Source organism: Apus apus, chromosome 19 (assembly GCF_020740795.1).
Source record: "Apus apus isolate bApuApu2 chromosome 19, bApuApu2.pri.cur, whole genome shotgun sequence".
Lineage (NCBI taxonomy): Eukaryota > Metazoa > Chordata > Aves > Apodiformes > Apodidae > Apus > Apus apus.
Window position 1 is genome coordinate 2,219,981 of NC_067300.1, and position 14,866 is coordinate 2,234,846.

At 51.5% G+C, this 14,866-nt stretch overlaps 1 protein-coding gene across 13 annotated transcripts in view; it reads left to right on the forward strand.

Moving 5' to 3' along the window:
• The window catches only part of EHMT1 (euchromatic histone lysine methyltransferase 1), a 122,927-nt gene extending 114,187 nt beyond the window's left edge, over positions 1-8,740 (forward strand). For all 13 annotated transcript variants that reach the window (XM_051636444.1, XM_051636448.1, XM_051636447.1 and 10 more), the window contains 3 exons: positions 3,879-3,957; positions 6,879-7,054; positions 7,995-8,740. In XM_051636444.1, coding sequence (XP_051492404.1) covers positions 3,879-3,957; positions 6,879-7,054; positions 7,995-8,178 — 439 coding nt within the window. In that variant the 3' untranslated portion in view covers positions 8,179-8,740. The remainder of the gene's footprint in view (positions 1-3,878; positions 3,958-6,878; positions 7,055-7,994) is intronic.
• Positions 8,741-14,866: the final 6,126 nt, after the last annotated feature.

Consider the following 14,866-nt stretch of genomic DNA (forward strand, 5'->3'; position numbering starts at 1 on the left):
CAAGTATTCCTTCCATGTTAGGAGCTGCCAGATGATGGTTTTTTGGAGCTAAAGCTGAAAACTCTGCTGTTTGTGGGAAGTGTTTCAAGTCTGTCTTCAGGTGGGGCTTCCTGGAAGGTCCCTGTGTCCTGGTTCAGCACCCAGAGGTGGACCAGAGCCTGTGCATAAACTGCTCCCAAATTAAAAAGGCACTGACTTGGCCAAATCCTAATGGAATGCTAACATGGAAGGGGAATAAGCAGTGGTGAACAGGCAGCCCTGTGATTAAAGATGTGTTGTGGAGCACATCAGATGGGTGCAGATACCACAACCCTGCTTAACTCTTCCCTCCAGTCCTGCCAGGAGCTGCTGACACTGTTTCAGTGGGAGACACTTTCTTCCTCATTATCTAAATGAGCTGCATACTAAAAAGCTGAGCTAATTCTTGTCTTGCCCATGTACATTCCTGCTTGTCTCCATCACTCTCACACACGTTATTTACTCACCAACTTCAGTCCTTCTCCCCAAGCCACTGCACTGATGTTCCTCCTCTGATTCTTTATCAAGCCTCTAGACTTGTTTTTTTCTTTTCCTCATCTCTGGCAAAGAATCCCCAGTGCTGGTGGTGCTCAGGAGCTGATTCCTCACAGCAGTTCCTGGGATCAGCTCTTGTGGAAGAGCATTTTGCTTTAAACATCTGGATTAGAGTCCCCAGTTGCTTTGTAGGGAGGTTATTGTTCTGCTTTGGAAGGATGATAATTTTATTGGTGGAAGGATGAATTTTATTCCATAACTCTTCACATTCCTTGCTCACACAAGGGGCAAATCTGGACTAGTTCTGGCAACTTTCATTTTGCAAAACTGTGCTGCTCCTGCCTGTTTCTGTGAGTAAATACCTTTCTTACACACACACTGCTTTTCAGCCCACTCTGTACTTCAGATACCTTTCAACTTTTCTCTCTAATCACTCCAAAAAGTGGTTCCCCTTTCAACCTGCAGACTGTCCCTCTGGCAGCTGCTGCAGGGAGCACTGAGCAGCACTCAGAGCAGTTTGGCAGCTGGAGAGAGGCTGAGCCAGCACAGTGGGCAGTCAGCCCTCCAGCCTCCTCTCCAGGGCTCCCAGACCCTTCAGCTGCTCCAGATCCTCCTGCCATCAGCCTCTGGTACCTTCAGCACCAGCCTGGAGGCAGCAGCTTAGTGAGGGGAGGGATGCACCAGTGTCACCCTCCCTGCCCTGGGCTTCCATGGAGTTTTTAGGCTCTTCCACTTTCAGATACTCAGGAGTGTGGTCGTGTGCAGGTTTCTCCCTGGCCTTCAAATATGTTGATGTTCAAAAGTTGCTGTTTCCCCTGTGCTGACGTTGCTGTGGGTTGATTGGAGTCAGCTCTGTTTGTGCCTGGTTGTCAGAAAGTGCAGCTGCTTGTTCTGGAAAAGGGCACAGCTGGTTAAGGGCTTTCTCTGAGGGTACCAGAACCCTGGGACAGGCTGCCCAGGGAGGCTGTGGAGTCTCCAACCCTGGAGATATTCAAAACCTGCCTGGACATGTTCCTGTGGGATCTGTTTTAGGGGATCCTGCTCAAGCAGGGGGTTGGACCAGATGATCTCCAGAGGTCCCTTCCAACCCCAACCATTCTGTGATTCTACTGGAGAGGCTTTGAATGAGCAGGATGCAGAAACCAGAGGTGGTTTCCAAATATTTAATTTCTGTACAAAAGTGTGATGCTTTAATAAGATACATATACATTGAGCCAGGTATTTTAGCCACATCTTCAGCCAGAGAAGCCCCAGGTGTCCTGTCTCCCAATTTCTTGTTGCTCTTGATTTTTTCATGGAGCATTCTCTGATCTTGCAGGGATGAGTGGCAGTGCAAAGCTCTGAGATGTAGCTACCTGCCATCAGCCTGCTGAACATCTGCCTGGAAAGAAAGATGCTGGCTTGACTCAGAGTTTTTAAAAGAAGGGGCTGATGCTCCTGCTCTTTTTTGTGTAGGAAGATGTACCTTTTGGTTAGGAAAATGTATGTCTTGCATATGCTCCCATAATTTTGGACCTGGGAAGTTAGGGATCCATTTGTATTGGTAAGCAGTCCTGGAAAGGAAATGAGTTACAGGAATAGTCTTTAAAGGAATGTCAAACCAACAATTTTTAATTAGGTTGTGGTTTTTGCTTGCCTGAGTTGGGAAGCTGGAGGGGCTGTCCCTGAGCAGCCTCCCTCCCTGTGCAGTGTTGTTCAGCTGCTCTGCCTGCTGGGCTGCAGCAAGGTCTGTCCCTCTCTGGCCATTCCCTCCCTGTTGCTTTAGGTCAGGAACGACTGTGGGATTTCCAGTGATGCTGCAGCCTTATGAGAGCACTTAATAAATACCCAGATGTGATGGGGGCAAACAGGAGGGTCCCCTGTGGCAACCTCCTGCTGTGCCAGAGCCACTTGGCCACATGGCTCCCACTTGGGAACTGCAGCCAAACCATCCCTTGTCCCAGAGCGTGTGGATCCCTCTCCAGGTTAATGGTTTGTGGCTCTTCTCTCCCCCAGCCCATGGGTTAAATGCATGGGGAGATGGATCAGTTGGTTACTGCTTCAGAAGGACCTTGAGAGCTGCAGAGGAATGAATGCTGCTGCAGTGGCTGCTGCTCATGGGCCTCTCTGCTGATGCTGCAAAGAATAGTTGTTCATACTTGTATGAGGAGTCACTTGGAAAAGACAGGGGGAACGGGTACAAGTTATTCCTGGGGAGATCCCAGTGCACTCCCGAGGAAAATTTTTCACCATGAGACCAGTTAGACATTGGAATAGTCTTCCAAGGGAAGTGGTGGATTCCCCCACATTGGACAGTTCTAATACTCAGCTCCACAGGTGCTGGAACATCTCATATCAACTATATTATTACCTCGAAAGGTTGGACCAGGTGATCCTTGGGTCCCTTCCAACCTGGCACCCTGAGGTTCTGTGAATCCTTTGCTGATAACTAATCAGGGTTGTGTTAAAGGCTGGGAAGACACACACACACCAGAATCACACTGTTGCTTCTCTCTTGTATCCTCCTCTGGCTCAGTGCCTCTCGTGTCTCTCTCTTTGGTTGCAGGCAGGTCAGGGCAGGAAGTGTTGAACCGTGATAGTCCAAACCCATTTAAGATGGAGATGGGGAGACAAATGTGGGAACTCCTACAGCAGGGGGGGTTGCATCAAACCCAGCATCAATCTGGGATGTGAGGAGCTGTGTGTGTGCTTAGTCCTCAGCAGGGCAGGCCAAGCAGCACGTGCTTCACCTTGCATGGAGGGCCTGTGGGTTGTAACCTGCCTGGCACCAGGTTTCACAGCAGGGTGGTTGTTGGCCAGATCAGCTGTTTCCTGGTCTGAAAGAGATTGAGAAAGAAACCTAGATCCTTCCAGGGATGCTGGCAGATTAGATTAGACCTAAGAGTATTAAACCAAAAGTTTTCAATTGGTCAGAATACCCTAGAAAACAGAGGAAGGACAGACACAAACATTCTGCTGTGGGATGTGATCAGCACAAGCATTGCAGGGGTGCATAGCAGAGCCAAGATGTGAGTCTGACCATGAACAGAAGGGGAATTGGATTGATGTGTTGATCTTGGCCAACAAAGAGGTTTGCAAAAGGAAACGTAGCCCTCAGGAAAAGTAGATTTTGTTGGAAGTAAGCCTCCATTTTTGATATTAAAAGTGTTGCCTTGAAAAGACTGAGTTTTGGAACCAGGTTTTAGCTGCTGTCAGCTGGCAAAGCCGAGTTTGCCTGGGTGGCTCCAAGATGACCTGCATGGCCAAGACTGCAGGTTGTCACCTGTGGCTGGGCTGTATCCCTTCCCTCTTCCCAGAAGGAGGTGTTTAACCCCGAGCTGGGACTACATGAGTGTCTTATTCCTCCCTTTCCTGCTTGTCCACAGGTACGTTGGGGAGCTGATATCCGACTCCGAGGCAGACGTCCGTGAAGACGACTCCTACCTCTTTGACCTTGACAACAAGGTACTGTGTCTGAAGGTGTCTGAGACAGAGCCAAGGTCTTGCCTCTCCAGAGGAGCAAAGAGAATATTTGCCTCCCATCTTGATGTACAGCACGACCTGAAAGCCTGCAAAGGGGAGGACTGCATGCTTGTGGTGTGTTAAGTCAAAATCTAGAGTGGTTGAGGTGAGACTTGGGGCTTGTTGAGCTGGAGGCAGAGCCCAGCAGCACTGGGCCACCAAGGTATGTGCTGCCCACACCAGTTTCCATGCAAGAGATGTTCTTCTGTCAAAACTGTTTGGGTATCCTGAGTTCAGTTGTTCATGTTTGGATACTCAGGTGTGTGTGTGCAGGGCTGGGTTGATTGGCAGCTCTGGCAGTTCCTCCTAAAACGATGAACTGAAAGACTGAAAAAAATCCCCAACAGCCTTCACTTATAAAGGGATCCATCAGTGAGCCTGACAGGGACTTGAGGCTTGTTCTTCTGCACTGCTCTGCAGAGGGGTCTTCAGAAATCTGGCTTTGAAAAGCATGATCTAAAGCTTTTTAAGCAAGGCAGTCACTTTGGACTTCCCTTGGGAAAGGAGGAGAAAGGTGATCTGGGGACTCAGATGAGTGGGGTGGCTTCCAAGGAAAGCCATAAAACTGCCTCTGTCTTGTTCCTGTCACCAGCTAGTGACAAAGAAGCTTTGCTTTATTGTTTTGCCTATTTTTTTCCTCTTAAAGAGAGACACACTTAACAGCTGAAAAAGGGATAAGGAATGAGTCTTGTAGTCAGTCTGAAAGCAGAGGGCTCAAACTGTAATTAAGAAACTGAAAAGCAGCAGGGGCTTCAGCTGGTTTGTGTATTTATGAGCAAGAGCTGGCCTGGGCCTTGCTGTGCCTTTAGGTGACCCCTGGCTGCCTGCCTTGAGGGAGAACCTCTGTGTTTGTCCTCCTCAAGCTTTCAGTGCAGCAAGGAGGGAGACCTAAGGACAAGCACGAGCTCATCATTGTTTTTCATGGTCTCTTCAGAGTGATGCATGTGTAGAGAACCAGGCCCAAGGCACTGAGTGGGTTAGAAGAAGCCTGTTGGGCTGGGTGGTGGAGGGCAGAGCCAGCTGGGTCCTCTGGCCTCCTGGGTGATGAGAAATCCTTAAGGGTGTGAACCCCAACCCTGGGGGAGCAGCCTTGAGGTCCTGGTGTGTCTTGAAGGAGTGGCTTGTGCTGTGGTGAAAGAAAGTGGTGAGGAGGTCACTTCTCATGTCCCTATACCTTGAGGTGTCACTCGAGGCTGCCTGCATGGTGAATTGTTCATGCCAGGTCCTGCAGTCACAGCCTGTCCCATGTCTGAAAGGGGCTGAACATTGAGCAGGTATTTCCTGATGTCCTTCCTGCTGTTCTGGGTTGCCAGGGAGCGAGACCTGGTGTGACAGATGCTCTCTGGGCTGGTGAAAGGAGTTGTGTTCTTGTCTCGGTACTGGAGAGTGGGAAAAGCACATTGTTTCTGGGAAAGAGGAGATTGAGTTGGAGCTCTTGTGGTTGCTTATGTTAAGCCCCCTCTGTCCCACACACAGGCCAAACCTCTGTGGTCCTTGCTCACAGCCATGGCCCTGCTGTGCTCCATCAAGGAGGGGCAGCAGTCAGGGCTGCATCCCCATGGCCAAGAAAAAGCCACATGTGGACTTGTGCCTGGTGGGAGCCCTTTGCATGGTGGCTGATGGTCATTGAAAGCCATTTGAAATCATCATGTCCTTCTGCTTGAAGGAAGGTGGAAGAGGGGAATGTGGACATCTTCTGCATGGCCCTTCCACAGTCTGCCCTCTTGAGAGGGAGCCTCATCTCACCTTAGAGCAGGTTCATGGTTTCTCCTCTGCCTCTCTACTTGCCACCCTGTGACTCTCATGTTCCAAATCCCCTCGTAGCAAGGTGGGAAGCAGTTTGCTTTGGGACTTCTCCTCAGCAGCTTCACAGGGAGGATGCTGCCTGTGTTGGTCAGGGCAGCAGGCTCCCTTCTGGAGAACAACATCTTGCCTAGCATGGTGGAGGGCTCAGGGCTTCCCAGGTGGTCACTAGGGTGCGATGGTGGGTGGTGCCCTCACCAACCAAGGCATTTCCAAGGATAAAAGGGAGAGGGTGATGGGAATGAGAACTGAAATCAGAGCCAGTAACACTCTGTGTAGTGTGGGACCACGTGAGGTGACGCCTCTCCCAGTGGCTGGGACATCTTCCCTGGGCTCCTGGGGTGGCGTGATCTGGCACAGCTCGTTCATTAATGATTGCAAGGTGCTTGCCCAAAAGGGACTTGGAGCACCACTAATGGATCCTTTTGCTTTTGGCCTCTTTGCAGCTGAAATTAGCTTCTGTAATTAAAGTCTCTGCTTTGCAGAGTCATTCTCTGCTGGAATAATAATAATAATAATAAAAAAAACCCAACAAAAAAAACCCTGAGGAGGGTTCTTTTATTTTCAGGGAAAACAAAAATATTACTGTTCCTTGGGCTGTCTGGAAAGGGAATTTCTGTGTTCTCACTTTCACTTTTATCTGCAAAACCCTGTGTTGTCTTGAGGCTCTGGCTTTGTGTTTCCTGGCTGTCATGCTCAGAGGACACTGGCTTCTACCCCAGAGGTGTTTGCACCCAACATCAATCCCAAGGTGCCAAACTGGTGCATTCACAGAGCGGGGCTGGGCAGAGCTGGGTGCCAGGCAGCCCCGGGGGCCTTCCCAAAGCTCTTTGGACTCATGGGCTCAAAGTGCTGTGAAGAAAACTGTATTTTCAGGGACCTGTTGACCACAAAAATGGGTGTTTTAGGTCCTTTCCAACCTGCAGTGGGTGGGTCTGGTGGTTCTTCTTGGAGCTCTCCGGAGCGTGAGTGGAGTGACCGGTGGTTGGGTTGTTGATTTAACCAAGTGCTGATCCTGAACCCAACCTCAACTGATCAAAGCCTCCCTGTTTCTCCTCCAGGAGGGGGAGGCGTACTGCATAGATGCCCGTTTCTATGGCAACATCAGCCGCTTCATCAACCACCTCTGTGAGCCAAACCTCATCCCGGTGCGCGTCTTCATGTCGCATCAGGACCTTCGCTTCCCCAGGATCGCCTTCTTCAGCACCAGGCATATAGAAGCTGGAGAGGAGATCGGGTAGGTGACGCCCCCAGGGCTTGGGGAAGGAGGGGGTGCAGAGGGAAGGATGTGTTGGAGGTTCAAGCCCCTGGCACAGGCTGCCCCAGGCACCATCCCTGGGGGTGCTCAGAAAACGTGGGGATGTGGCGCTTCAGGACATGGCTGAGTGAGTCATAGGACCATGGAATGTGGGGGGTTGGAAGGGACCTGTAAAGGTCATCTAGTCCAGCCCCCCTGCAGTGCACAGGAGAATTCTATAACTAGGTCAGGTTGCTCAGAGCCTTGTCAAGCCTGACCTTGAATGTCTCCAGGGATGGGGCCTCCACCACCTCTCTGGCCATCCTGCTGCAGTGACCCACCACCCTCACGGTGAAGAACTTCTTCCTAATGTCCATCTTCATCTCCCCTCCTCTACTTAAGGCCGTTGCCCCTTGTCCTGTCACTACAAGCCCTTGTCAAAAGTCCCTCCCCAGCTTTCCTGTAGTCCCTTTGGGTAGTGAAGGGTGCTCTAAGATCTCCCAACTGAACACCCCCAACTCTCCCAGCCTGTCTCCAGAGCAGAGCTTCTCCAGCCCTCAGATCATCTTTGTGGCCCTTCTCTGAGCTTGTTCCAACAGGCCCATGTCCCTCTTGTGTCAAGGGCTTGGTGGTTGGGCTCGATCTTAGAGATCTTTTCCAACCTGAACCATTCTATGAAAAGCTCCGCTGCTCCTGAGCTGCCTCACTCCATCCGTTTGCTCTCCAAGCTGTGTCCTCAGGCTCCCCTGAGCAGGACATTGAGTTCCACGGAGCCAGCCAGGATGGGTGGCAGGGCCACAGGCTCCATCCCCGGAGCTGCACAAAACCCCAAATAGCGGCAGCACCAACAGCCGCCTCCCTGGGCGGCTGGCACCCACACGGTGCCTCTTCCTGCCGCTGCTCTGCAGTGACCCCCTCTCTGTGTCTCTCTCTCTTGCAGCTTTGACTACGGTGACAGGTTCTGGGACATCAAAGGCAAATTCTTCAGCTGTCAGTGTGGTTCACCCAAGTGCAAACACTCGAGCTCCGCGCTGGCCCAGCGGCAGGCGAGCACCTCGGCCCAGGACACGCAGGAGAACGGGCTCCCTGACACCAGCTCTGCCACAGCAACCAGCCACTTTTGAGGCTCAGCTCCCCAGAGACTCGACTCCTTGGAACCCCCAATAGGTTCACATACTGTCCCAATTTCCATTGAAAGAGAGAGAGGGGGGGGGAAAAAAAACAAACCCGACAAAAAAAGAAAAGAAAAAAAAAAAAGACAAAAAAGAAAGACCTACAAAAAAAAAAACCAAACAAACACCCCCACCCAATCCTACCCCCCAAAAAAAAGAAAACCCCACAACAAAACAAACCAACCAACCCTCTCAAGGAAAGCCAAGGGTTTGTGACACTTAGGGCTGTGCCACCGACTGTTACTTGAGGAATAAGTTCAAGGAAATCCCACCTCCCATGTGTTGTTCTCCCCTCCCTGGTACTGGGAAGCTGCTGGTTTCCAGTGCTGGAGGGGTGGCTGTTGGGTCCTTGGGGGATTTTTTTGCCATGTGAGCTGTTCCTGGCCCCCCTCTCTTAATGTGCTGAGTGTTGTCAGAGCCCAGGGGGAGCCACCGTCCTCCCACTGCTGCTCACGGAATGGATGGTCATGCCAAGTCATCTCCAGTTCACTTTTAATAAACTTTCAATACTTGATGGGACTTTCTTTCTAAAAGCTTGGGCAGCGGGGAGGAGGAGGAGGAAGAGGAGAAGGAGGAGGGAGGTGCTGGCCTTGGGCTTTGCTTGGCACAGCCCCCGGGGCAGCTTCTGCTGATTGGTTTGTGCTGGTTTCTTTGGGTTGGTTTGTTGTTTTTTGTTGGTTTTTTTTTAGTTGTTTGGTTTTGCTTTTTTTTGTAGTCATTAATTCCTCCCAGGACACCACGGTGGAGCCTTCCCTGAGGACCTGGAAGGCATTTCTAACAAGCACCCTCCTTGTTACCAAATCCAACGGCTTTTTTCTCTTCCAGCGAGAAGAAACCCAAAGTCTTTACAACCTCTTTGGTCCTTGGCTCTTTCCTGAGCTTTCCAGAGTCTCTTCCCCTGCTCCTTCCTGGGCTTTTCTCCATCACAAACCATCTCTCAGCCGTGGGACTTGTCTCAGTGTTGGGTTCAACCCGTGGAAGAATTTCCCTCTTCCCCGAGAGAGGGAAGGTTTGAAGGGGGATCGTACAAGACACTAACTTCTGAAGAAGACCAGTCTTTTTTTTAAAAAAAAAACCCCACAAATAAAGGAATGCTATATATATTCTAGAGAACCTCACCTCCTGTCCACCCGTGGGGCAGCCAGGCAGGACGTGTCACAGCGAGAAGATCCCAGATGCCACCAGCTCATCTGTTCCCATCACTTCTCCCAACGTTGGGCACCTCCGGTTGATGTTTTTAAAGCCACACTCTCTGAGGTTCCAAGAAACTTGGTTTTATTTTTTACCATGATTGAACCATTGGGGACAAGCGTTGAAAAAGAAAAACACACACACACACACACACACAACATAATAAAGAAAAAAACCACAAAAAAAAAAAAAGTTGAAAAAACCACAAAAGAAAGAAAACGACGACAAAAAAAAAACAACCCCCACAAAACAAACCCAAGAAACCACAAAACAAAACGGTGCTGATTCTGGTGTGATTTTTTGCTCACCACGTGAATATAAACTTATCAATTGTATAAAAAGAACAAAGTGATTTTAGTATAAAAAAAAACGCAGGAAAAAAAAAAAACACAAAACTTTTTTTAAATTGTTAGTCTTGTAGTGTGAATAAATTTTGCCATCACCTTTTGTGTGGTGGCTGGGCAGGTCATTACCTTTAATATTTTGTTTTGCATATATCTTTAAATACTGTAATTAGTGCAGTAACAGGTTTTGTTGTTTTGTTTTTTTTTGTTCATCTCTTCTAGAACATTCATAATGTCCTCATGTTTATTATTATTATTTTTTTTTTTTTTTTTCTGTTAATGTTTTGGACAGTTTTAAAGGAGCAGCCTTTTGGCTCTGATCATTTTCTTGTTCTGTTTTCAATGAAATCAATAAAAAAAAAAAGGTAAAAAAAAAACAAACAAAAAAAGTGCTTTAAAAGGAGTTTGGCTTTTTTGGCTGCTGGGGTGGTGGGGCTGGCACCTCCTAGAATCCCAGGGTTGCTGGAGGTGGAAGGGACCTCTAGAGATCATCTGGGCTGACTCTCCCACTGAAGGAGCATCACCTAGAGCACTTTGCACAGGACTATCCAGGTGGGTTTGGAATGTCTCCAGAGATGGAGACTCCACAGCCTCCCTGGGCAGCCTGTCCCAGGGCTCTGTCACCCTCACTCTGAAGAAGTTTTTCCTCATATTTCAGTAGAACTTCCCATGTTCCAACTTGTGCCCATTGCCCCTTGTTCTGACACTGGGAACTACTGAGAAGAGCCTCTCTCAGTCTTCCTTGCACCCACCCTCAGATGCTTCCAGACATGGATGAGGTCCCCCCTCAGCCTTCTCTCCAGCTGAACAGTCCCAGCTCTCCCAGCCTTTCCTCATCAGGGAGATGCTCCAACCCCCAACCATCTTCATCACCTTCCTCTGGACTCTCTCCAGCAGTTCCCTGTCTCTCTTGAACTGGGGAGCCCAGAACTGGTCCCAGTTCTCCAGCTGTGGCCTCACCAGGGCAGAGCAGAGGGGGAGAATGACCTCCCTCCACCTGCTGGCCACACTCTTCCTTACACAGCCCAGGATTCCATTGGCCTTCCTGGCAGCAAGGACACATTCCTGGCTCATGGATCATTTACTGTCTGTCATCCTGGGGCTTCAAAGGAAAATTGAGAAAAAAAAATGCCCTGTAAACTTTCCACCAAGGGAGAAGCAGCCTGGGTGTTTGTGTTCTGGGGGATTTGGGGCTTTGGGGTTATTTTCAGTTTTGTCTTCAAGTTGTTCTATTTGAGGAGCCTGGAGTCTGGCAGTGCTGGTGCTGGGTGGGCTCCAAGGGCCCAGGGTGGGCTCTGAGGGCCCAGGGTGCCTCCCCAGCACCTGCAAGAAAATCAAGTCAATTCAATTTTAAAGGCCAAGGACAGGGATGAGGAGCAGAATCTCCTACTCATGAGCAAACCCTGGGAATGTTTCCTATGATGGGAGGAGGCAGCAGGGGGAATCACAGGGCTCTGAGGTGCTGGGCTGGGTCTGGGGGCTCATCCCTGGCGCCCTCCTCCCCAAGCCCTGGGGTGCAGGGGCTGTGTGACCAAGCACCAGGTGCCCTCACCCTGCCTCAGGAAGATGAGTGACTGAATCACTGCCAGTCAATAGCTCATAAAAATATTCATAACCAGTAGGAAAAGCCCGGCCTGAGACCAGTGGGGATGGGGGGAGCAGGGGGAGCTTTGGCCTCACACCCTCATCCACCTCTGGCCCACCTGGCAGGAGCCTTCATCACCCACAGAGCCCCAGAGATGCCCTCACCAGCCTCACTCAGGGCACTTAAAGACTCACAGAATCCCAGACTGGTTTGGGTTGGAGGGACCTTAAAACTCAGTCCCAACCCCCTGCATGGGCAGGGACACCTCCCACCAGCCCAGGCTGCTCCAAGCCCCATCCAACCTGCCCTTCAACACTGCCAGGGATGGGGCAGCCACAGCTTCCCTGTGCAACCTGGGCCAGGGTCTGGGCTAATCATGGGTCAGAATTCAGGTTGGGTTGTTGGGAGCTGGTGGGTTTGGGAGCTGGGATGGCAAAGGGTTCTGAGAGGAACAGGCAGAGCTGTTGGGGAAACAAGCAGGACCCTGGAAGACACCCACGTGCCCTTGCACCTTGACATCATTTAATTACAGGCTAATGCTAATTACAATAATAAGTTCCGACATTGTATAATTAAACATTGTAACGAAAAGAAGATGCTTCCATTGAAGGTGAGATGTGGAAAACCCCCAGGGAAATCTAGTCTCTGAGAGGAGCTTTTCCCAGGGTGTTTTCCTGGGGGTTGGGGTGGGAAACATGGGTGGTTTGGGTGGTGTGGGGGGAGGTCCAGGGGGGATTTGCACCCTGCAGAGGTGGTGGGGGTTGAACCACCCCCAGGTGACCCCCAGCACCTTTGGTTTTTCTGTGCAGAGAACTGTGAATTCAATGGAGCCACTGAATGCCCCCCCAGCCCCCACAGGTGAGGTTGGGCAGAAGGGCCCTGGGTTCGAGCAGGGGGTGAAAGGGTCCCCGAGCTCCCCTGAACCAGCCTGGGGGGGACCCGGGGGCTCTGGGGGGGACTTGGTGACCTGGGCAGTCACCTTGCTGAGATCCTTCATTTTGAAGGATGCTACAACGTGAATGTTTGGCCCTGGAGGTGGTTGATGGCCCCTCAGCTGCTGCTGCCCCGGGGGGTGGCTGCAGCTCCGGTTTTGCTTTTGTCCAAGAGAAATCTTGTCTTTAAATGCAGCCAGAGCTTCTGCTCCGGGCTTTGCTCTGGAGCAGCCGGTTCTCACTTTGCTGGTGGCAGTTCTCTGCACGGGAGGATTTCTTTCCCTCTTCACCCACCCCCGAGTGAGACTCGGGGCCGGGACAAGCCCCTTGGCTGCAAAGAAACCTTCAACCCATCTTCAACCACCCACCTGCCTTTTCCTGGGGGTTTTGGCACTCGCCCTGTGGCTTTGGGATGTCCCCGTGGTCCTGCAGCCACTCTGGGGAGTGGGACCCGGGCTGGGTTTGGGTGCTGAGCTCAGGTGGGGTGTGGGGCTGGGCTGTGGGGGGGAACTGGGCACCCTGCATGATCCCACCCTCACCCATGGGCTGGGAGGAAGGCAACAGGGCAAAACCATGGAGTCCAGAGCTGGAGGAGACACCTCTCTCCTTCCACGCCTGGGATGTCCCTGCTCCTCTTCTTCTTCCCACTGGATCCCCTGCTTACAGCTACAGGGGAGCATCCTACAGGGATGGGGAAGAGGAAAAGCTGCTCCAGGGCCAGCGGGCAAGACACATACAGATCAGATCCAGCTGCCTGGGATCACACAGTGTCTCCCTGGGCAAACCCTCTGTGCACCAAGAGGTCGTGCAGCTGGTAAGCTCCTGCTGGCTCAGCTCTTGGTGGTGCTGGGCAGGGAGTGGGTGTTAGAAAGGCACCCAAAAGGCAGCACCCATCACCCTGCAGCTGAACCAGCCCACCAAGCCCTAAAACTATCCTGAAACACTGGAACTGCTGTGGCTTCTCCTCTTACAGGCTCCATCTCTCCCTTCCTCCTGCAGCACTGACCTCCCTCCCCGAGGAAATGCGAGCAGGGTGATGGTTATCCTGCTGCCCAGGTAAGAGTCACAGACTCTCTATAAATGAACAATTTCACCACACATCTCATTCCTGAGCCTTTGCCAGAGCTGCAAGAAATATTAATTTATCTCCCCGATAGCACAGGATATTCCCTCGTCTGCAGAAAAAGCTCCTTATCACCCTTTTCATTTCCTCCCTGGTGCTGCAGGGCAGGAGGAAAAATCCATGGGTGCTGTGGCTGTTGGCAGGGAACAGCCTTGGTGATCCAGCATCAGGCTGAGGTTCAAGCTGAAAGTCCAAAGACAGGGTGGGAGTGATGAGGGGTGAGGGGAGAGGTGGTGAGGAGCACTGGGCAGACTGGGGGTGTTCAGCCTGGGGACAAGAAGGCTCCAGGGAGACCTTTCAGTACTTGAAGGGGACCTACTAAAAAGATGGGAGAGATTTTTTTTAGCAGGGCCTGCAGTGACAGGACAAGGGGTGATGGTTTTAAACTGAAAGAGGGAGATGCAGACTAGATAGAGGAAGAAAGTGTTTACAGTGAGGGGGGTGAGACACTGGCCCAGGTTGCTCAGAGAGGATGTAGGTTCCCACATCCCTGGGAACATTCCAGGTCAGGTTGGATGGGGCTCTGAGCAACCTGATCTAGCTGGAGATGTCCCTGCTCATTGCAGGGGGGTTGGACTGGATGAGCTTTAAAAGCCCCTCCCAACCCAAACCAGTCTGTGATTCCAGGGTTCTGTGCTCAGCCCCCCTGGCCCTTCCCCAGGGAACTGCACTAAGGGAGCAAAACACCCAGAAAAAGTCAATATCCCTGTGGGTGGGGTGTGATGCTGGGAGGGGGAGGTGGACAAGGGCAGCCCCACATCTGAGTTTTCCTGCTTTATTCTGCCTTTTAATTCCTTTCTAGCAGATGTGAGAGCCATGGAAGAGGACTCAGCACCTGGTGACTGCATTAAGCACCTGCTGGGGCTCCCACCTTGCTGGCTGACAGGGATGGCAGGGGGGTGTCCTGCTGCATGGACATGGTGGGACAATGTCTTGCTGGATGTGCCCTGGAAGGTGGCAGAGCCCATCAGCCTGGGAAGCACCATGTCCAGAGGAACCCAAGTCCCCAGCCCTGTGCTGAGGAGCTGCTCCTGGGCAGGATGGGACTCACCCTGCCAAGAACCAGCCCCAGCTCCCCAGCACTTTGTGCCCAGCCCTTGGGCTACCTCTGCCCTTACTGCAGCACCAAAGGGACCTTAGCAGCAAGGCAATAACTCCTCTTTTGGGAGAATTTGTATTTATAATGAATAAATGCCCTCCAGCCCCTCTGGGATGGGTGGGGAAGTGGAAGGAAGGAAACTCAGGCAGTGGGAGAGCTCGGACCATGTTACACCCTGATGAGCACGTGCTCAGCACCAGCAAAGGTGACCAAGACACTTGGGGTTTGTTAAGCAGCTCTTCACCATCCTTTCTCTTGGAGACCTGAAGGGTTTGTTAGGAGCTCCCTAAGGTGAAACCCTTGTCATTGTCCTTGTCCCCTCCCCAGACCTGCTGGGACTTGGGGGGTTGCTGCCCCAGGGCTGCC